At 47.2% G+C, this 21,346-nt stretch overlaps 1 protein-coding gene across 9 annotated transcripts in view; it reads right to left on the bottom strand.

The window, feature by feature from the left end:
* Nucleotides 1-21,346, bottom strand: part of Map7 (microtubule-associated protein 7) — a 127,174-nt gene that overhangs the window by 97,371 nt on the left and 8,457 nt on the right. Inside the window, exon 1 of one of the 9 annotated variants that reach the window (XM_039105391.2) lies at nt 8,095-21,280. The exons of 5 other annotated variants lie outside the window; for them this stretch is intronic. In XM_039105391.2, coding sequence (XP_038961319.1) covers nt 8,095-8,227 — 133 coding nt within the window. In that variant the 5' untranslated portion in view covers nt 8,228-21,280. Of the gene's footprint in view, nt 1-5,799; nt 8,035-8,094; nt 21,281-21,346 lie in introns of those variants that run through there. 3 more of the 9 variants (NM_001106270.2, XM_063284427.1, XM_063284432.1) reach the window with 3 other exon arrangements.

Below are 21,346 nucleotides of genomic sequence, written 5' to 3'. Positions count from 1 at the left end.
GTGGTAGAGGAGACGAGCACAGTAGTATTCCCTAAAACCAATCGACACAACAGGTCAGAAGTGGATAGAGGCCCAGAGCCAGAGCTCGGCCGTTAGTAGTACACGCCGCTCTTGCAATGGGCTCAAGTTTAATCCTCAGCATAAAGTCAGGCAGCTCACAATGGCTGGTGACTCTGACCTGAGGGTTGGAGGCCCTCCTTCAGCCTCTGTAGAGACCTATATGCATTTGTGACTGTTCACACAGAGACACATACATCACACATGATTAAAAATAAAATAAACCTTACAAAACAGAAGCAAACAGAAAATACGGCCACTGGGTTACAGGTTACCATGACAATCCATCGCTCTGAGAGCTCAGCTTCGTCCCATAAGCAGTCAGGTTAAGTCTCTCTAGTCCCACCTACCTCTGAGCAGGAGTCATTTATATCACAGATGAGAGAAGTCTGAATGAGTGAAGGAGGCGCGTCCTGAGCAACTCCTGTCCTATTACACCTCACAGTCTTTGGCAGAAGCCTGGTCTGAGTTCTGACAACAGTTCACTTGGGCCTGTGGCCATTCAATACTTGTCAATCTGGCTAAACCATTCCCAGCCATAAACTGTTATGTCCCTGAGAAAGGTAGGCCCTGAAACTGCATAGTTCTATACAAGGGTCTATGTACATGGAAAACTTGTACATTTTTCTATTTTTGACTGTGAGCCTATCCTTTAAGAACTGAGCCATCTCTCCAGCCCTAATGGTGCATTTTAAATGTGCTACACTGATCAGAGAGATTCTTAAGGGGACAGATAGAGGTCTGCACTCTCCGGTCTCACTGTAAGCCATCTCTGGATGACGCCTGACTCCTGATGTTGGAGATGATTCTCTAACCATGCATAGGGGCACTGTTGGCACTGCTGTTCCCAGTGGTCTTAGGGCAGGCACTGCTGCCGAACTCTGGTACTTTAATACGTTACTCCTACTGAAAAAAGCCAGGATCTTACCACTGTAGCTCCTCAGACCATACATACTAATATACAGAGACTGAACTTGAGTTTCCTTCATCCACACTCCTAAGCCACCTCAATCCCTCATCCCACACCAGCTCCACACCGGACTTACATGTGCAAATTCTCTGGAATCTAGAAATAACTTATATTCTCGCTAACAAACCCTAGCTGGAATGAGCCTCAAAAATAGGCCTTGAATTCTGTAGTCAGCATCCTCGGGCTGCCGTTCTAGTGAACGCTTCAAACGGCCGCTCTTCTGCTCTTCTGCGGTTACTACCTGCCTTCGGTAGTTAAGTCAGGAAATAGCCAAGTAAGTTGGGCTCTTCCTAGCTGTCCAGAAGATCTGAAATTTGAGTTTAGCTTGCGCTGTGCAAGTTCTTGCCTCAATAAACAAATTAGCACACAAACAAAAAGCCACGGAACCAGAGAAGCAAAAGCAGAGAGTGAAATAGGAGGAGGGAGGGTGTCAGCAACTCACCTGGGAAACTTCCTGGAAACAGTTAAAGCTATTCCTTGAAGCACTGATACTGTGGACAGAAGAGGCTCAACTCAAGCAGACTGTAGAACCTTTAACTGCCGAGCCAATTTTAATCGTGCTTGCTTCCTAAGGTTTGAACAGTTATTTTTAACTATTGGTTAAGCCTGTAAGTTTTCCATTGCAAGCCATTTCATTTTATCTGCCTGTAAAATATATTGATTCTATACAGGCTGAGCACATTCTCCTGTATGTAATGACACGCAGTGACTCGTTCCCTAACACAGAAAGCCTGAGAGTGTCAAGTCATTTGCTTTACAAATGTTTAGAGACTCTGCAAAGAGAAAGATATAGGTCAGATATGGTCTGCTTGTGCCACTTTTTACCATGCATTCTGAATAAAGGTTACATTGAGGGTCTCTTAAATACATGAAAGTGATGCCACTCAACTTGAAATCAACAGTTCTTCCTACAACGCCGCTTACCTTGTTCTGAAATGGCAAAGAAAGGACAGTGGAAATAGTTAGTGGTCATGTCCTACGGAACAAAGGAAGGGGGAGCGGGGAAGCATGAAGAGCAGACTGGTGCTCCCATGCCAGGTCCCAGGATTCTGTGACACTCTCTGGTCTTGGTGTGGACGTTACAATCACTAGAGGTCACATTCTATGTACAGGGAATGCTCGAAAAGGTCTATAACTACAGCTTAACAACAGGGGCAGGACAATAGCAGTTTTTCAGAGCCAGCATGTTATGGGGAGATTTTATTTTGCTACAACTTAATCTGGGCAGCTAACAAAGGGCCAGAAAGAATTAATCTTGAAACAAAGTAGCCGCTACCCCAGGCAAGTATATGCCTTCATTATTTACTCAGAATCAGAGAACAGGGCAGTGCGGAGGGGAGCAACCCAACAGAGCAGACACTCTCAAGAGTGACTTTGAAGGGCAGTTCTAATGCTCCTATTCTTTCTTAGAATTCCCATCAGGCCTTAGTGCCTGTAGGCGTTACCTTCTATACACTGCCCAGACACAGTATAAAAAGGAGGCCCTGATGCCTTCAGTCTAGAGAAGGGCCAGGTGAGGTATGCGGAGCATTTCACTCTGAGACGAGTCAGAGAGAAGGAAGCTAAGGAACACAGTGGAAGGTTGTCCTTCTGCACCAGGATAGGGAGGCTGGCAGTGACAGGGCGGACTCTTAGCCTGAGAAGAAGGGAGGTGTGAAGGGAGGACATTTGATCTGATTCCAAACCACGAGTTAGAATATCCAGACAAAGAAGAAAGAGGAAGAGGGCAGAACGATGACCATGGGGAGGGCTCAGAATGAGGGGCGGGGACCTGCTGGATTTTGGTGCAGCTACAGCAGAAAGTTTGAAGAATAGAACGGAAGCGGGACTTACTGTTTTTTGTGTCAGGAGTTTTAAAACCAAGTGGTCTTGGCAATGTAGCAACTGAGGTAGGCCGGTTGGTGCACATTCTATTCTAGAAATGGTTACTGGAAGCATGGCTGTGATGCACGACAGCTGCCAATTAGCTCTTGCTAATTACTGGGGAAGAGATACGGGCAGTGTATCAACTTGACAGGAGCCAGGGACATCATCTGAGGCAATGCCTCCATCAGATTGGCCAGTAGGCAAACTCTGGGCATTTTCTGATTAATGATATAGGATGGTCCAGCTCCATGTGGCTGATGCCACCTTTGGGGAGGTGTTCCTAGGTGTGTAAGAAAGCAAACTGTGCGGGCCTGGTTAGTACTTGGATGGGAGAAAGCAAACTGTGCAAGCCAGGAGGAGCAAGGCAGGAAGGAGCGCTCTTCCATGGTCTCTGCTTCAGTTCCTGCCTCTAGGTTCCTGCTCTGACTTCCCTTCAGGACAGACTGTAACTATAGTCAGAAATAAATGCTTTCTTCCTCAAGTAGCTTTTGGTTAGTCTTTATCTCAGCAATGAAAGGCAACTCAAGATGAAAGGGAAGCTAAAAATCTAGATTACTATGAAAAATCTCTCTAAATAGAGGCCTAGTTTAAAGTCGGACGATAAATGAAAATATCTGTAGCTCAAACGTGGACCTGAATCTCAGTTATGACATGGGCCCAGTGGGAGCATTACCACTGAGAAGTGAAGACCTGTTGGTTACGGGCTCCCTGGCACGCCATGGAGGAGGACCCGAGGAGGAAGAATGTAAGCCGGAGGGAGGGGGACAACCCTTCCAATCGGGGATCAGCCCTTCATCTTTTGAGGGTGGTATTTTCCAAAAATAAGTTATTTGGGGGACAAGTCTCACAAGTAAAAGTGGATGTTGGAGCTGGAAGGTAATCAGGTTTATATTAAAGCCGAGCCAAACCAGGCGTGGTGGCACACACCTGTAACCTCAGCACTTAGAAGGCGGTGACAGGAAGACCAGGAGAAGAGTTCAGGGTCACCTGCGGCTCGGCAGTAAGTCAGTGGCCAGCCTGGGCTAACTGAGACCCTGATTCAAATGAATAAACAGGAAGCAGACAAAACCCAAAACTATAATGCCAAAATGACAGTACTTTGGATGGCTCACAAATGGCAGGGAAGTTACTATAAAAGAGAAGTCACACGGTATACGGTAACCACCATGCTTTGGGGCAGACTGGGAGCCCTGGAAGTGCTCGTTCACCGGCAAGCACTGTGTTTGGAGCCGGGTTCTGTTACTGTCTACAGACCTCTTCTATCACCATCTTGTCTCCTGCCTGGGCTGCTGGGTAAGCTTCCAGACGCGTTCCTAACCCCAACCAGACAGCTTCACTGTGGTCACTTCTCCCACATTTGGTACTCTCCCCTTCTTCCGAGTCCCCCTCAATTCCACTTTACACGCTTGTGTTATGGCCATTTGTCTTTCTCTACTAGACAGACAACACCTCCGAGCACAAAAGAACCCCAGTTCTCTTTGCATCACAGCACTTCTGTAACGCCCCAAATGAATAACGCCACCCACAGTGACCATCTAACAAAGGTCAGCTCAGAGAGAAAAATGTCTTACTACTTAATAACATGCCATGCTTAGAAGACCTCAGACGGCATGTCTGGGAACACAGCAAAGGCGTTTACTTACACACGTGCCTACAAACCCTGGGGTCAGCATCACACAGAGGTTCAGCACCCGGGGTAGACAAGCAGCAGTGAAATGCATATGACATACGTGCATTCCAATTCCAATCCCGTGGACACTTAAAGCTCACTGCTTTAAGAACTGATCTTGTCCACTAGCTGAGCAGACTCCTGTCTCACTCCTAGTAACTCAGAGGCCACAGCACCTAGGAGTCCTGATGGTGGTTCCCCTGTTCATCCCTGTGAGTGCCTGGCAATGGTTACTCCACAGTATGCACACCTGAGATGACAGCACTCATCATTAACCCTGGGTAAGCCTCGCCAGGAGCACTCCACTTAATGAAGTCAGACAGCAAGGTTCTTCACTACCAATGACAGGAAAAAACCTATTAGGCATGCAAACCAGCATTGTGCACCAAGTTCAGACACGGGTGGCTGATTAGGCCATGGAATGGGAAGAAAACCAAATTTGATTGCTTATCTTAAGTCACACATAAAAGGCAACCTGTATCACCAGGTTCTATTTTGGAAATAGAAGCCCCATTAAAAGTTGCAAAAGATAATTTAATACAACAATAGCAGCTTTAAGGAACACCTGGAAGAGGAAGAGGAGGAGGAGGATGGGGAGGAGGGGGAGAAGGGGGAGGAGGAGGAAGAAGAGGAAGAAGAGGAGGAGGAGGTGGAGGAGGAGGACGGGGAGGAGGGGGAGGAGGGGGAGCAGGAAGAAGAAGAAGAGGAGGAGGAGGAAAAAAAGGAAGAGGATGGGGAGGAGGAGGAGGGGGAGGAAGGGGAGGAGGGGGGAGAGGGGGAGGAGGGGGGAGAGGGGGAGGAGGGAGAAAAGGAGGAGGAGAAGGAGGGGGAGGAGGGGGAGGAGGGGGAGGAGGAGTGAACTGTCTAGGTCATCAAGCACTGACCAGGCTTGGAGGTTTCATGACGAAACTTTTTAAAATTTGTTTTATATTTGGAGACAGAGACTCATGCAGCCTGGGCTTGCCTCAAACTCCCAAAGATAGCCTTGAGCTCCTGAATCTGCAGATAACACTCCATGGGCCACCACATTCAGCTTACAATATGCTGGAGACTGAACTCAGGACATCATGCATTCTAAGCAAGCACTCTGCAGACAGAGCTACATTTCCCAGCCACTGCCTTTTGTTGTTACATAGCTGGGCCTGACCCTGAAACTCCTTGTCCTCCTGTTTCTACCCAAGACCTAACTATGTCCGGCACTGGGAGGTGGTGAGAATGAAGCAGAGACAATACAAACCTGTGTCACAGCTCCTCTGTCCAGAATATGCGGGTAACTTGGACTTAAGTAAACTAAATGCAGTAGATGGCTCTCTCCATTGTTCTGGCTCTGTTCCAAGTGCTCTGTGGCTGCACGTGACCACTGGCTCTCACACTGGACAGTGCAGAAATGAAACACGGCTGCCACTCTCTAGGCAGAGCTGGACTAGACAGTGGGCACTCCTGTGACTCTGATGCTTGAAGAGAAATGTAGAATCGAGGCCACAGCACTTCTAGTCATTGAGCATAATTGGAGATATCCTGAATTAGTCATCGGCTCATTGCTTCCTGCGTCATAAATTAGAGACATGTAGGGATGTAAAGAAACTCTGGTTTTCCTTACTAGAATGAAATCCTTCCCACACAGCCCTACCATCAATCGTGTGTGTGTGTGTGTGTGTGTGTGTGTGTGGTGTGTGTGTGGTGTGTGTGTGGTGTGTGTGTGGTGTGTGTGTGGTGTGTAGTATGTGGTGTGTGTGCTGTATGTGTAGGGTGTGTGGGGTGTGTAGTATGTGGTGTGTGTGATGTATGTGTGGGGTGTGTGAGGGGTGTGTGTGTGTGTGGTGTGTAGTGTGTGTGGTGTGTGTGTCTGTGTGTGTGTGTGTGGTGTGTGTATATGTGTGTGTGGTATGTGTATGCGTGTGTGTGTGGTATGTAGTATGTGGTGTGAGTGTGTGTGTGTGTGTGTGTGTGTGTGTGTGTGGTGTGAGATGTGTGTGTGGTGTGTGTGTGTGTGGTGTGTAGTGTGTGGTGTGTGTGTGTGTACACAGACATAAAAAGAGATAAACAGCAGGGAATCAGAGCTCCTTGACTTAAGACTCTTGGTGAATACCCAACCACCTTTAGAATTACTGACTTTCCCCTCTCTCCTTTTATTTTAAAGAACTATCAAGGGCAGCTTTTATTTGGAAGGAAAATTAATAACAAAGAAGCCAGGAAGAAAAAGTCATGAAAACTAAGAACAAAATGGGCAGCTATCCTAAATGATAATTGCCGGACATTCAAGGAAAGAGTCACAGACCTGGGCTGTTTTGACAAGTACACCACAGGAATGCTTCAACAAAGTTAACTTCAAAAAGTTACCAACTCCACAGGCAGAGAACGAGAGGAGGGGTTTCATGAGAGCAGCGGTTCAGACACAGTCACCACCTCACGGAGCAAACTGAGAAGCAACGCCCTTCTACAGCGGCGCTGAATCGCTGAAGTCATCTGGCATCAGACAGAAGCCCCCACAAGAGAAGATTCTTTTCAAGAATGGAAGCAAAATGTACTTTTGAGTTTAAAGAGACAGTTTCCATTATATTTAACAAAAGCAACAAGATTCCTTTTGGAGCCAGGGACAATAAGCATCAGTGCCCAGAGCCACAGTACGGAAAATTTGATAAGGTCCGTGATAGAATAATTTGCCAGTGACAGAATGTAAGCTATGACTCAATCAGCTCATAAAAACGACATTGGTACCCCTTCTGCCAGAGAGAACAGCTTACAGAAGACGATGCTGGGATCCCGGAAGCCCTTCTTCAAAGATGCATGAGAGTGGCCATGAGACAATACCCCAGAAGGCACGGTCCGTGGGCCTGAAGCCTGACCAGCTGCTGCAAGCCATCCGCAGAAGGGAGCACTCAAGCCTCAGACCTTGGTTTTCTGTATGTGGCATGTCTGAAGTGCTCAGCAGAGGTCAGAAGCCATTAGAGCCCAGGGTGCCTCCTTCTCCCTGGCTTTGCCCTCCTTCCCTTCTTCCTCAGCATCTAAGGAAAAGAAATCTGGAAGTGTCCCCATCCTCTGCCCATAGAAGGGTGCTTTAAGAAAAATCACTTTACCTAACCCATCCTTTACAGAGAAACTCGGTTCGCTCAAGCAATGGAAATGATCTGACATGCTTACAGGAAAGTGAGGGTGCTCCTCCTTTAAACCCCTGGAAGCTAAATTCCTTCCCCCTGATGAGGTCAGTCACTGCCCCCTGTTTAAACAAATGAGTGGACATTAAAGACCTTTATACTAGGAAACCTGTCCAGGTCTTAAAAAGCAGCTGATCTGAAATAGAACAAACCTACAGAAATTATTTCCGCTCACTCCGTCATACTCCAAACCCTGAGGGTGTGTAAGCCTGAGCAGCAAGCTCTGTCAGGTCATGAGTACTCCGAGAAGCAGGCATTGCGAGCACAGTTCAGAACCTGTGCGATAAGCAAGGGAGCACAGCGCTGGGCCGGGCTCCAGCGAAGGAGTAGGGCATTAGCATACCGGGCTCCAGTGAAGGAGTAGGGCATTAGCATACCTTTGGGTCTTCTGGAATTTCCATTCTTTTGCAGCTCATCTTCCTCATTAATGGTGAACAGAACGAGGGGAATAGTCCTCGAGTGGGTCGTCTTCAATCTCTCTTGTCGGATAGCTGTGGCTGATCCAGGCATAACGCTGCTACTTGTCCCACAATTATATTAAATATATATGCTTATGTAATTGCAGCTCCCAGGAAGCTGCTAGTTCCTAAGCTGCCTGTTCATTTGAGCACTTGTAACAGATCCCCTGTGGGTAAACAGTGTGCAAGCAGCTGACAGATACTACCAGCTACTTGGCAACTCGGGCCGTGCAGCTCCCCCTCACCTAGCAGCAGCCCCCTCCCACTTACTCCCCCCAACAGGCAGGCATGGGCGCTGGTGAGTAAACACTCTCGCACATGCACGCACGCACGCGCACTCGCACGCACACACCCATTTCAGAAGGTCTCCGTTAAAGGCATGTGGAGTTCAGATGCCTCCCTCCGACTGACCGACTGACCGCCTAACCTGTTCGATCAGACCCCAGCCTCTCCTTCCTGCTGTGGCACCTTCCCCAGGCTTCTTTTTGCTACAGCGCAGCGAAGCATTCAGCATACAGCAGAGGGCAAGAGATGACATGATGCCTGCTGTGAACAGTTGCCCTGACAACCCCGACACAGCCTAATGAAGGAGGGCCGGGAGCCGTTCCAGCTGCCCTAGGATGCAGAGTCCTCCGAACCCACCAGCGGAGGCTTGGTTGCAAGGGCAGCTCCCTCCTCCCCTGGGTGGCAGAGTGGAGCGGCGGAATGGGTGGAGCAGGAGGAACAGCTTCAGTACAGGAGAGGGAAGAGTGGCAGAGGAAGGTTTTGCGTCTTTCCCTCCCTAGTTGGGCTATTTTGGTAAGCAAAGGGCAAGGCAGGTGTCCCAGGGCTGCCTCACTCTCTGACATTAAGGCCCGTGTCTGTAATCGGCTGAGCCTTGGTGGCATCCGTCATGATGTTCGGTATGTCTCAACTCAAGTATAAACTCCCTCAAGACATACACTGTCCGCTTCATGCACCGGGCCCACCAGCACCGCATCACTGAGACCCTCCAAGGAGACCAGAAATTGGAGACTGTCTTTTTTTTTCATTAAAAACATTTCCTCTGCAAGTCAGGATGAAAGGGCATAAACAAAGCCCCCAAAGAGGGGAGTCCCAGCTGCCTGCCGCTGAGCACTGCCCAACCGCCTGCCTCCGTGTGCCCCGTGGCTGCTGAGCGAGCGTGCACATCGCTACACCCGATTTCAGCTCTCCTGGCCTATTCCCTTGGAGGCACGCAGCCACATGGTTGGTTTTATTCGCTCACTTTAAGACTTTCCATTTTTATGTCGCTTCAAAGCTGTACAGTATTTTCAAAAAGTCAATAGTTTTCTCTAACAACAAATAACATTTCAAAAATGCCAATTGCTAAATGAAGGAAAAAGTTATTTTCTTTTGGCCTTCAATCAAAATTAAGTCTATCTATAAAGTCAAAGGCAATCCTTCCACCCCTAAAGGACTCTCCCACAGCCCCACATTCTCAGAGATTCTAAGGCTAGTCTCCTTATGAAATGTAGCTTGGCATACACTCGGGGCAAGGGTTACCTGGTGGGCCCATGCCAAGGTGCGCCCCTGGGAAATCATGCCATGTGACAGACTTTGGGGGAAGGGAGGGGAGTGAGGATCTGGAGAAGGGGTGGAGGCAGACAGACTAGAGCAAAGACATGAGGGCAGAGAAGTGAGGGGCAGGACAGGAAGAGACACCAGCAGACCAGCTGGGATGTCAGAGTCCTTTTTATAAAAGTCACCTGGTGAGCCACCAGCACTTGGCAGCAGGTGATGAAGAAAGTCACTGCTAGGTCCCTGGGAGGAGTCTAGTGGCATCCCTGTAAGCTAACGTGTGTTCGCATGAATCAAACTTTGGCTAGTGTACCTTACTCCCAGTGGCCCAGTTTTCTCCGACAGCTGGGGTTCTGTCAGGTTGAGGGGAAGGGTTAAATGAACATGGTGCTGTGCTGTCCTAAGAGGTGGCTGATAAACACCAACTGTCCTGCATCTACCGTGCACCCTCTACAAACAGCAGGGCTTAGAGTTTACCTTCCAGGTGTGTCTTCCCGTGCACTGCCCCGCCCACTGCCGGGTATAGTGGGAGCAAATCTTTCAGAATCGGATAAATCCTCCAAAGGCCTGGGGATTTAATTACGTGAATGCACACTTGGATCCAGACTGGTGGCTTGAAAGAATGCGAGGAAAAGTTGTGGTAACCTATGTGCTACTAGTTTAGACGAACGCAGAATGTGGGTCCCTGACTTTCAGGGTGAGTTTGCAAGGCCTCAAGGAACAGCAAAGCAAAGGCTTTGCACTCTCATTTGTCCACATTAAAACAGCAAACTTCACCAAGAGTTCCAGTGCTGGGGACTATAGGAGGCCAGTGAGGAGATCAGACGCAGGACCCAAGAGGAAGCCAGACTCAAGCCATTACCCACCCCACCTAGCTGATGACTGGTTTCCTTTTGTCCATGTCCATGGCTAGCCCCCAATGATAGAGTGGCTTCTTCACTCTCTAGCCTGAGAGACCATGAAATCTGATTTATATTTGTGTGAAAATCACCTAAGTGAAGGCTTTTATTTATTTATTTATTTATTTTTTGGCTCTTTTTTTCGGAGCTGGGGACCGAACCCAGGGCCTTGCGCTTCCTAGGTAAGCGCTCTACCACTGAGCTAAATCCCCAGCCCCTGAAGGCTTTTATTTTAACACTGTTTATTTTTGACAACCTTTACTGGAAGGAATGAAACCCTGACTGAAGGGGCCAGAAGTCACCTCCAAAGAAACCCTAAGTCCAAGTGTCCAAGGACAGAACAGAGCCCACCGACTGGGAACAAAGAGGCTGTGGCAGGCCCTTTGTTCTAACAGCACCAAGCGACCACCACCTGACTCACAGGCAATGGGCACAGAGAGGCCAAAGTCAGACAGACAGACAGCTGGGTCACCTGCCTCAGGACTCAAGACGCGTCTGTCCTGGAGCCTTATGAATCCTGACTGATGCCAAGATCACAGCTGTCGAGCAAATAATGATAAAACGGAGGTTTTTGTTTTCCTGTGATTGCCCACTGAGCCACCTTCCAGCCTGAGATGGATTTCTTAAAAGCTCCGATCCAATCTTTGACATAGGTGTTTGCTCTTACACAGACCTAAGGATTCTGAGACTTGGTCTCCTTTCATCTTGGACACACATATATTTGATGCCAGCTCTCTTTCTGGAGAACGTGGGGTGTGATATATTCCTATGATCATCGACGTGGGTGTGTGGAGGCCATGCAAACACCTCCACCAACCACCCTCCACCTCATGTCTGAGGCAGGGCCTCACGGAACCTGGGTCTCATTATTTCAGGAACACTGGTTAGCCAGCGACACCCCGGGATCTGCCATCTCCACCCTCTTAAAGACCGGCTGCCACGGCCTGCTCTTATGTGCATGTCAGGGTCTGAACTCAGGTCCTCAGGCTTACAAGGAGGGTTTGTTGGGTGAGCCATCTCTCCAGCCTGAGGTTGGTTTCATAAGTGTTTCAATCCACTCTTGAATGGATGGGATATAGTAGTTTATTCTTATACAGTTTCAGGGTCCATCCCTCAAGGGCAGGAGGTAACTACAGTTTAGTTTTGGACAAGAGATTGAGGTGTATATTTTACATATCAAGGCAGACCTGGTCTCCAAGTTCTCCCAGCATCCCTCAGTCCCAACCCTTCCCTCAGAGGCTCTTCTCTATACAATCCATGTAGGTTGATGTCATTATGCAGGTGAAGGCAGACAAGATAAAACGAGGCCTGTCATTGGATGAGAAGGGAGGGAGGCGGGAACAGAGGTTTTAGAAGGGAGGGAGAAGCAGGAGGAGAAGCATGAGGAAAGGCCCAGAGCAAGGGAGAGGAGCTGGGAGAACATGGCGGCAGATGTTAAGATTCTTCTCTGTGCATAGATACAGGTTGTTAGGACTATTTTTAAGGGATCAGAGGTTATTGTGTGGTGTGTTCTTTCATGTGCCGACTTAATTGAGTCCACAGTAAGAGAGCCTTGAGATAGGCCATCTCTGTATAAAACTGGCATGGCAGCGACCTGCCTTGGGAACTGGATGGGTGGAGAGATTGCTGCCGGGCTCAGAGAGTAGCGGGCAGCAGTGTGAGATGGGATGGAGCTTAGCGGGTGAGATGAAAATGTTCCGCAGGTGCCCTGTGGCTCTATGGTGCCACCACTAGCGCTGGATAAAAGAAACCATTTTTTATTATTTACCACAACAAATCCACATATTTCAGTTTCTCTCTGCTCGAGTTCTTTCTATCCCCCTCTCCTTTCTCTCCCTTTCCCTGGCCTCCCCCAAACCCTGCATTTAATGTAGTCTAATCTATCTTGAATTGACTCATCTCACTGGCGGAGAAATGACTTACCACCTTCACTCCAACCCCTTCAGCTTCCACACTTTGATTCTCAACAAAGAATGTGAGAAGGGGATGGGCAAGGTCTTAAATTTAAATATTTCTCCAAGAAAAAAGGGCACCCCTCTGCACTCCCGCGCCTCCTCCTCAGCCAGTCTCTTTTAATTAGAGACAGGATCTGCTCGGTAGCTGAGGCTGGCCGGGTGCTTGCTGGCAGCAATAGTTGGCCTAGATCTCTGAACTCCTCCTGCACCAGTTGCCCAATGCTATACAGGGGCTGAGCATGTGTACCAGCATGTGTACCAGCACGTGTGCACACATGAGCACGTGAGGATCACATCCGTGCTCCCCAGGGCACGTATGCACACATGAGCATGTGAGGATCACATCCGTGCTCCCCAGGGCACATATACACACATGAGCACATGAGGACCACATCCATGCTCTCCAGGCTGCTGTGTGGCAAACAGATAAGGAGAAAGCAGCAGAGCCCATGAGCGCACTGAAGAAATCTGCCTACTGGGTGAGACATATAGCTACAATTTTCCTTCCTAAAAGCCCACCGAGCTTCATAAAATCGGGCTGCAGACGAGGAAGCCTAATTTGGACTATTCGAGGACTGTAGTTAAAAACAGAAATTAAGACTACTGGGCTGAGTGGCTGCCGCTGGTAAATTACAAGTTCTAGATGCCTGCTATTTACTTTTCAATACAGCCCAGAAATATCAAAGTTCTTTCCAATATTTTTTATTATTAAATAAGGTAATTAATCCTTGAAAGCTACCAGACTTAGTGATTTTAAAAATATTTGATATATTCCCTAAGGTAAGCAGTAATTTACTTCCAGCAGAGCTTTTAGAAATCCACACTTGAATGCAGTACAAAACCTCATAGGCTTGAAAGCAGCAAAGCTGGGTAAAGCAGGCTGACCTGGGAATCAGGTCATCTCCGAGGAACAAAGGGGCCCAGCTGCTTCTTTCCCTTTTCATCCTTGAGTTAAGGAGCTCCCTCCCTCGTTTCCTAGGATGCCGCTGCTTGATGGTGGCTTCTGTTGTAACAAGGGCACAACATTCTGTTACCTTGCACCATTAAAGCTCCTAAGAGACACAACGATGCTGACCCCTTGAAAGGAGAATCAAAAGGCAGGTTTTGCTCTGTTCTCTATTTGACCACCTTCTGGTAATGGACATATGAGAGAAGCCGTAGTACTACACGAGTAGTGGCAAAGCCATCAGCCTAGAGTGCAGAGCCCTGCGGTGCCTTTTATAACATTTCTATAAATCTTCAGTGCACATTAAGTACTTCAGTACCAACAGAGTGCATGTTCCCATGCCTGTTCCACCACAGCTAATGTGTACAGTATAATGTATATACCAAGCGGTCTTTGACCCTTCCTTGAACCTGGAGTATCACTAGGTAACTTGGGAATATTATCAAATGATGCCTAAACTTTAACCTACTAGCATCGTGCTTGCCCTCTTGCTCATGACTGTCATTGGCGATACCACGTGAACACACATTGCATGGACTTCTGAACTTGATAAGAACTGTGGATAAAGGACCTCTCCTCTCACAGAAACCTCTTAGGACAGAGATGCAATTTGGGGGGGGCTGGTGAGATGGCTCAGCACTTATGAATTTATACTGCTATTGCAGAGCATGTAGGTTTGAGTTACATGGTTCTGAACAAGATGCTTCAGAGTAACAGCATACTTCGAGGAACGAACATCCCAGGCCACAGCAGATCTGTGGAGGCTTGTGGACAGCACTTTCTCTGAGCATGGAACATTTAGGGGTAACAGAATCAGGGTTAACAGATGGAGGGATTTCTAATCCCCCCTCCCCTTTGGAAATAGGCTCCCACTTTGTAGCCCAGTCTGGACTGTGAGCTCATGAGCCTCTTTATACCTACAGTTCTAGGATCACAAGCACACTACTATGCCAGACAAGAGTTTCTACTTCTAATGTAGTCTGGCAGACAGAACCAAGACCAGCGGCTGGAAGCTAATGGAATATAACAAGCTATTTTCTTATCACCGAGAATGGCTATGCACACACACTGATCTGGGATGCTGATGCTAGACTAATGTGTTCTGTAAGGGCTGGGCTTTTTAGGCCTCTCAGCCCTTTTCTGACTTGGACTTCTTACTTGGTGAAGATGAAATGTAGAGTTATGTACCCAGGAGGAAATGGGCCAAAGGGGGGGGGGGGAAACAACAACAACCAAGATCAGCTAAGCCTTTCCTTTGTTGCCACAATTGCCATGCTATCCATAAAAATGAACTTTACCTGGTTTCAATTTTGCAAGTGGATTCAGCTCTTACTCCTTGACAAGCCAGTGATTTGAGCTTTAATGCTATAACTGAACAATAGAACATCCATTCTCTCTGGTTAGGAGACAGCTGTACTATGCTTGTTTCTGCACCTTTGACGCACAGATGCCTCCCATGTCTTCATAGAGACACTTAGGGGTGGATTGCTGTGGATCACTATGGGATGAGGCAGCTTAGAGGTGAAGGGTTAATACGAGACATTAGCAAACCAGTCCACTTTATCACTTATGGGCATTTTAAGGACGGTGGTTACTTTGCCTTTAGATCAGTGAAGAATTGAGCAAATAACAACACACCCAGGGTTCGTTTCAGAACGTGCTGAGATCTCCCCTCAACTTCAACCTTTACTTCGTCACCCTTCCCTGTCGTTCTCCTTAAAACTCCCAAAAATCAAAACAAGCAATAGAGAAGACATATTTTTCTAAGACAGTCTTAAGAGCTGGGGATGTAGCAAGATCCAGGTTTAGTCTCCATGAAAAAAAAAAAACAAACCAAGGTTTAGCGTTCTTTCTTTAATCTCACAAATCGGAATGGATTTTCAAAAATACATTCAAATTTATCACTTAAAAGATTTGCACCAATGTTGGGGAAAACTTGAGTTTCTGGGGGCCAGCATATCAGCCCAGATGGGCAGAAATACCAGTATCTTGGTTCAGCACACAATGAACTCATGTAACACATGCACAGAGGTCAGTTTAAAGAGAAATTTAGAAGTCTCAAGACTGCAGCTTATGGGGCAGGGCTTCTCTGCTGCAGTTTTGAGCCTGAACGCCTTTCCCAGGAAATCTGGTTTTTGCTGTTAGGGCTTACAGTAGAGTAGCAGGCCATGCCCACCCACACATCCATATCTATTCAAAGTCAGATGATGCAAAGGTCTATCGTACCCCACGTTCCAGCCAACATGTCAAAGGTCTGTGTCAGTGACCGTAATCTTCACTGAGTAGACTGGATGCTATAACTTAGATGATTTCCCAATAACACTGTCTAAATGATGATGATTCGATTGAGATCAGGATACTTCAGACTAGACCTACCAAATCCCACCTTTTATTTTTATAAATGATCTCTCAATTCTCTCAATGGTAAGCTTTAAAGTATTAGCAAATAAATCATTTGTTATTTGAAAGGTAAGCAGGCTGGTTTTTTTTCAATATTAAATGGAATACAGAGTTCTCTCTCTCTCTCTCTCTCTCTCTCTCTCTCATAAAGCAAACCCACTGTCTCATTTAGAAACTCAAGTATGTAATTTTATGGATAGGGTACAGGAAGGTCAGGTTGACTGCACGGTTTTCACGAGAATGGAAAGTCTATGAAGGGTGCAGCTGGGGAGCGAGGAGGGAGCTTGCACTGTCTTCTAGCACTTGGGCACCAGGGCAGGACGTTTGAGTTTGAAGGCCCTGCCTGCCTCAAAGACGAAAAGCAAAAAGCAGTGCATGAAGGTTTGAAATACTTAAGGTGACTGCTCTGAACGTAGACTAGAGGAAGTAGTGCCTAGCAGAAAGCCAAGGGACAGAGCTGGCAGGGTAAGCCTGGGGCTTGGTCTGCTCTCCTTCCATCAGAGCATCAGGGAGAACCATGGGCAAGCATGATCGCCAACAGCTGACCGGGACATAAAGGCCTTACGTTGAACTGTGAGAGACGAGGCAAGTATGTAAGTATGTGTAGAATAAACCAAAAACCTAGATACTTTAAACAGAACTTGCAAATGTAAAGCAAAGAAGATTCTGAATAACTGATCTCAAAGATTCTGAATAACTGATCTCAAAGATTCTGAATACAATAACTGATCTCAAAGCAAGAGCTGAAGCACACAATTCCATGAACTAGCCATGACTACCAAACCTACCAACTAGCCATGACTACCAAACCTACCAACTAGCCATGACTACCAAACCTACCAACTAGCCATGACTACCAAACCTACCAACTAGCCATGACTACCAAACCTACCAACTAGCCATGACTACCAAACCTACCAACTAGCCATGACTACCGAACCAGTAGTTTGCTGTTTTTAATAAACACCAGTTTACTGAGCACTCGGGTTTCAGGGGGACCTATGTGGGAAGAAAGAGGAGTAGGTTGACAAGACTTCCTGGGCCCCGCTTCAGCTCTACAGTGCGATCACCTTCCATAACTACCCTCTAAGTCCAAGCGATGGAAATTATATTTGGCAAACTTCCTTTTAAAGCACCCTAGCTGTGCTATTATACTTTTTATCATAAGGCAAAATGGCCACACAGTTAACTCAACTAACTCCCTGAAGAGCTTTGAAAGCTGTCACGCACACACTGTTGTAGTGAGGGAACCCGTGCTGTCATTTCTAATTCCCCAGCACCTGTCTGTACAGAGGCCGGGAGGAGACACTGCTCCCTCTCCCCACATCCTTGAAACCAGTCCCTTAAGTACCCAGAGGAAGGTTTTATCCAGCTCTCTGGAAACAAGATATTGCTTATAAACAGAAGATAGGTGTTTATATAACTAAAAGTTGTTTGTTTTTTTTTTTTTCTTTTTTTTTTTCGGAGCTGGGGACCGAACCCAGGGCCTTGCGCTTGGTAGGCAAGCGCTCTACCACTGAGCTAAATCCCCAACCCAAGTTGTTTGTTTTAAAAACACTGCAGTACTGAAACCTGTTTGGGAATGTGATACCAGACAGACACATCTAAAACAGGAAACGAAAGGGTGACTTGGTACTGAGGACGCAGGTGGCTCATACAGCACCTGGCATGCAAGTGCAAGGACCCGAGACTGAATTCCCAGAGTCCGTGTAAAGACAGACACGGCAGTGATGTCTTCGGGCCAGCACACCAGCATGGGGATGGGAGATGGAGACGGCAATGATCACTGGAAGTTTATGGGCCAGCAAGCCCAGTGTATGCAGAAGAAAAGAAAAAAAAAAAAAAGAGAGAGAGAGACCCTGACTCTAAGTGGAAGGGAGGACGAATACCCAGTACATGTATGTACTATGTACGCACAGACGGACAGATGAACAGACACACTCTAACATTTTTAGGTTGACTTACTTTTATATGCACCAGTGTTTTGCCTGCATATATGTACGTGCGTCACCTGTGTGCCTGGTACCTCGAGAAAAGGCGTCGGATCCCCTGGAACTGGTTGTAGGCGGCTGTGAACCACCATGTGAGTGCAGGCAGCCAATCCTCCAGGAGAGCTGTGCTCTTACACACCCAGCTGGACCTCTGAGATTTTTAAAAAGGAGTTGCTTTCTATTTGGTTGCTGAGATCAAACGCAGGACCTGCGCATGCTAAGAGGTTTGCCCTTAGGCTCGGATGCTTTGTAAAGCATAAAGTTCTTCATGGTGGTTCAGAATACTCAATGCATGAGCCCTGTACCCCAAGTTCTGTTCTGAACCATTTGCAGGATTTACATAGCCTTCATCCTCCTGACATTTACACATCCCTGCTCTCTTTCAAAACTGCTCTGGAGATGTTCTCTTGTGACCACCCTGTGCGGCTTTAATTCTACCAAGGTAAGATCTCCTGGTGTACCAGTCACTGGTGGGTGGGGCCACACTTCCCCTCTGCGCTCAGCAGGTACTCTTGCTCAGGCTTGCTCTGGTGAAACAGAATCCTTGGCTTTGTCTTTGGGACCTCGAGGTCCGAGGAGGATTGAATGGGAAATGTAAAAGCAGGGTTTTGTCCTGTGAGGCTTCCCTGGGTCACACACTTACACAGTTTTGCTGTCTACTGTCATTTGAATCAGATCTCCTGGACCAAAATGGCTCCATTTCCTGCCTCTCAGTTTATTTGAATACTTTCTTCCAACAGCTGAGCCATCTCCTGTACTTTCTCTTGGGTTCTTAATGGTGTCTGTTTCACAGTCCCTTACAGAGCACTGGACGTACAGAAAGAATGTATCGTCATAAGGGGGCTTGAGATTATAAAAGTCGCCAATAGAAAAAAGATCTGGATTTATTCTTAATGCTGAATATATCAGTACATGATAATCGTCCATTTCCTATAACATAGCTTTATTGCAGAATGATACGTTTTTAATACCTCGAAACTGTCATGTGTCCTTGGTCCTCAGTCACATTCATTACTATAAACAACAAAGGAACTCTAAGAGCTCATTTGAGGAGACGACATTTTAACTTTAATTATTATTAGAGTAAGTCTGGGTTGCACAAGTCATTTCCTGAGGGAGAAGTATGTCTCTTGCACCTGGACCCCATGCGACCAGGACTTTTGCAACTTACGGGAGATTCTTCTCAAACCAGTGACTTTGAGAAACGAAATCACTTTCTGAAGTATTCTGCTTCATCTCGTCTGAAGAAGCCAAACTGCCTCCTGCTTCTCCTGAGTAGAAGATGCGCTACGCAGGCCTCCGATTTTCCTCACACGGGGGTACTTTAACTCAAATGAGTCTGAGAAGCCTCTCCTCACGGTCTGAAGGGAATGGAAGTCTATCTTCATGGCTTAAACCAAAGTAACCTTGTAGTAATAATATTTTAAGAACTTAATAAAATCACTTTGCGTAAGATAAAAGGAAAAGGGAAATGAGCCCGGAGGTGCTGACGCTGGTGCCTAATTCAAAGACACAGCGTCACCTAAGCACCCTACAGACTAGTACAGGGCCAGCTTCTAAACAGAAGACTGGGTGACGTTTTGACAGGGGGAAAGCAGCCTTGATGATACCTTTTATACCATGCCTTACCTGGGGCAGTGAGATCACACAGCTACAATTAGTTCTGAGTCAGCACTGCATTCCAACGCCCTCACTATGGTGAGCTCACCAGCTTAAGTAGAGCCTTGCTTATGGGAGAAACCCGGCATGTCAGAGGATGCCCGTCTTTGCACGGTGACGCAGTATCAATCTTTTATAATAAACAGTTCCTACTTCACTGGGTCATGAATTGTTCTCTGTATTAGCTCGTTTCTTCCCTGAGAGGTCTTCATTTTTAAATGGAAGACATGGTTGACAGGCAGTAAGTGGAAAAGGCTCCAGTGTCCTGGTACCAAAGAGTATTTAGTACTACTCCTGAGCGGTTTTAGTTTTAAGAGCAAGGCCTTGCTTCATCCTTGCAAGATCGGGCTTCACATTATTTCCAGTATAAATCTAAGGAGAAATCAAACACTTATTTTTAGGGACCAGTTTTTGTGATCTTGGTCCTAGATCTATGGTGACATGTACTAGGTTAAGGTACTGAAAGAGAGACCATGGGAATCCAGGATGCTGAAGGCTAGGCCTCCCTTCAGATTGCAACAGATGGCTTTGCGAACACACAGAAACAGCCGCAAACAGAGCAGGAGCCCCTTCAGGCATTTCAGCACATGAAGTGTGGTGCTGTCCGATATTAATTGAAGGGGATACCTGGAGTGTGAAGCTCCCTGCAGAGACAGAAAGCTTCCGGTGAAAAGAGCAAGGAGGCCCTGAGGCCGGGCACCACAGTGCCTGGTGGGTGGGAGAGGAGAGGGCACATTGGCCTCAAGGCCTCGGCCTCCGGTCTCATAGGAGGATCAAAGGGAGCAGATGGAGGAGGTCACACCCTGTCAGCTATTTATAGATGACTCAAGAACCAAGGTGGCTAGAGGCCACAGGGCTACCAGCCACCTTGAAGGAAAAAGTGTACAACTTTTGACAAATGCCACCTACTTATTCCTAATTAATCTTTCCCGTTTTTGAGGGGAGAAGGAAGACTGAACGCTAAAGGAAGTAGGGAAAAAGGGCTCATTATATATCATTTTGTCTAGCTTCACATTTACACATCAAGGACACACGTGTGCCACTGGGAGTGTGTTATCGTCCACACGAATGTACTCACACCTATTTTTACATCTATATTCCTTCAAAAGCTTTTGGGGAAAGAAGTGACGCAAAGTCTATAAAGTCCAGGGTAACAGCTGTGAGAGCTGTCCACGTGGTTACTGTAAGCGAGGCCTACCTGATGCCTCCAAATTAAACCTACCCAGACGGTCACAAGGAAGAGTTCAAGGTGCGAAGCGGGTCGACACCAGTTTTCAGCACAGTCTACACACAGGAGCTACCTGAGGAATTCACACCCACTGCCACCGCCTGGCTCCCACCTTCGAGATCCTCTGATAGTGGCCTGGGCATTGTGGGAGTTCTAAGTCCCCGCGTGATTTTTAACTTTTTTTGCCAAGACTACGGACCACGGATCTGAACTACTGGTGTCCTGGCAAGCGACCTCAGCAATGGTGTCAACAACATGACCTTCTGCCCAACGAATACGCCTTATTCAAATGAGCACATGAGGGCTGTGGGCTAATTTAGAGCCTTGTATAGAAACCAGTCGGTTGGAATGCAGAAGGCAGGCAACCCGGGCCTGTCTGTCCAGTCAGCCACACCGAAGACTCAGGTCAGGAGCTTCCACCCATCCAGATTACAATCTCGAGAAGCAGCCAAGCTTCCTGCAATAGGAACTCATCTTATTTATAACTGAATAATTATGCATCTCAGGGCCATCCAACATGGCTTGGAGGAAGGGGGGCGGGGTCTTCCTAGAAT

The sequence above is a fragment of the Rattus norvegicus genome, chromosome 1, assembly GCF_036323735.1.
Source record: "Rattus norvegicus strain BN/NHsdMcwi chromosome 1, GRCr8, whole genome shotgun sequence".
Taxonomy (NCBI): domain Eukaryota; kingdom Metazoa; phylum Chordata; class Mammalia; order Rodentia; family Muridae; genus Rattus; species Rattus norvegicus.
Note: the sequence above shows the minus strand (reverse complement) of the source record. Positions and strands in the feature narration are given on the sequence as shown.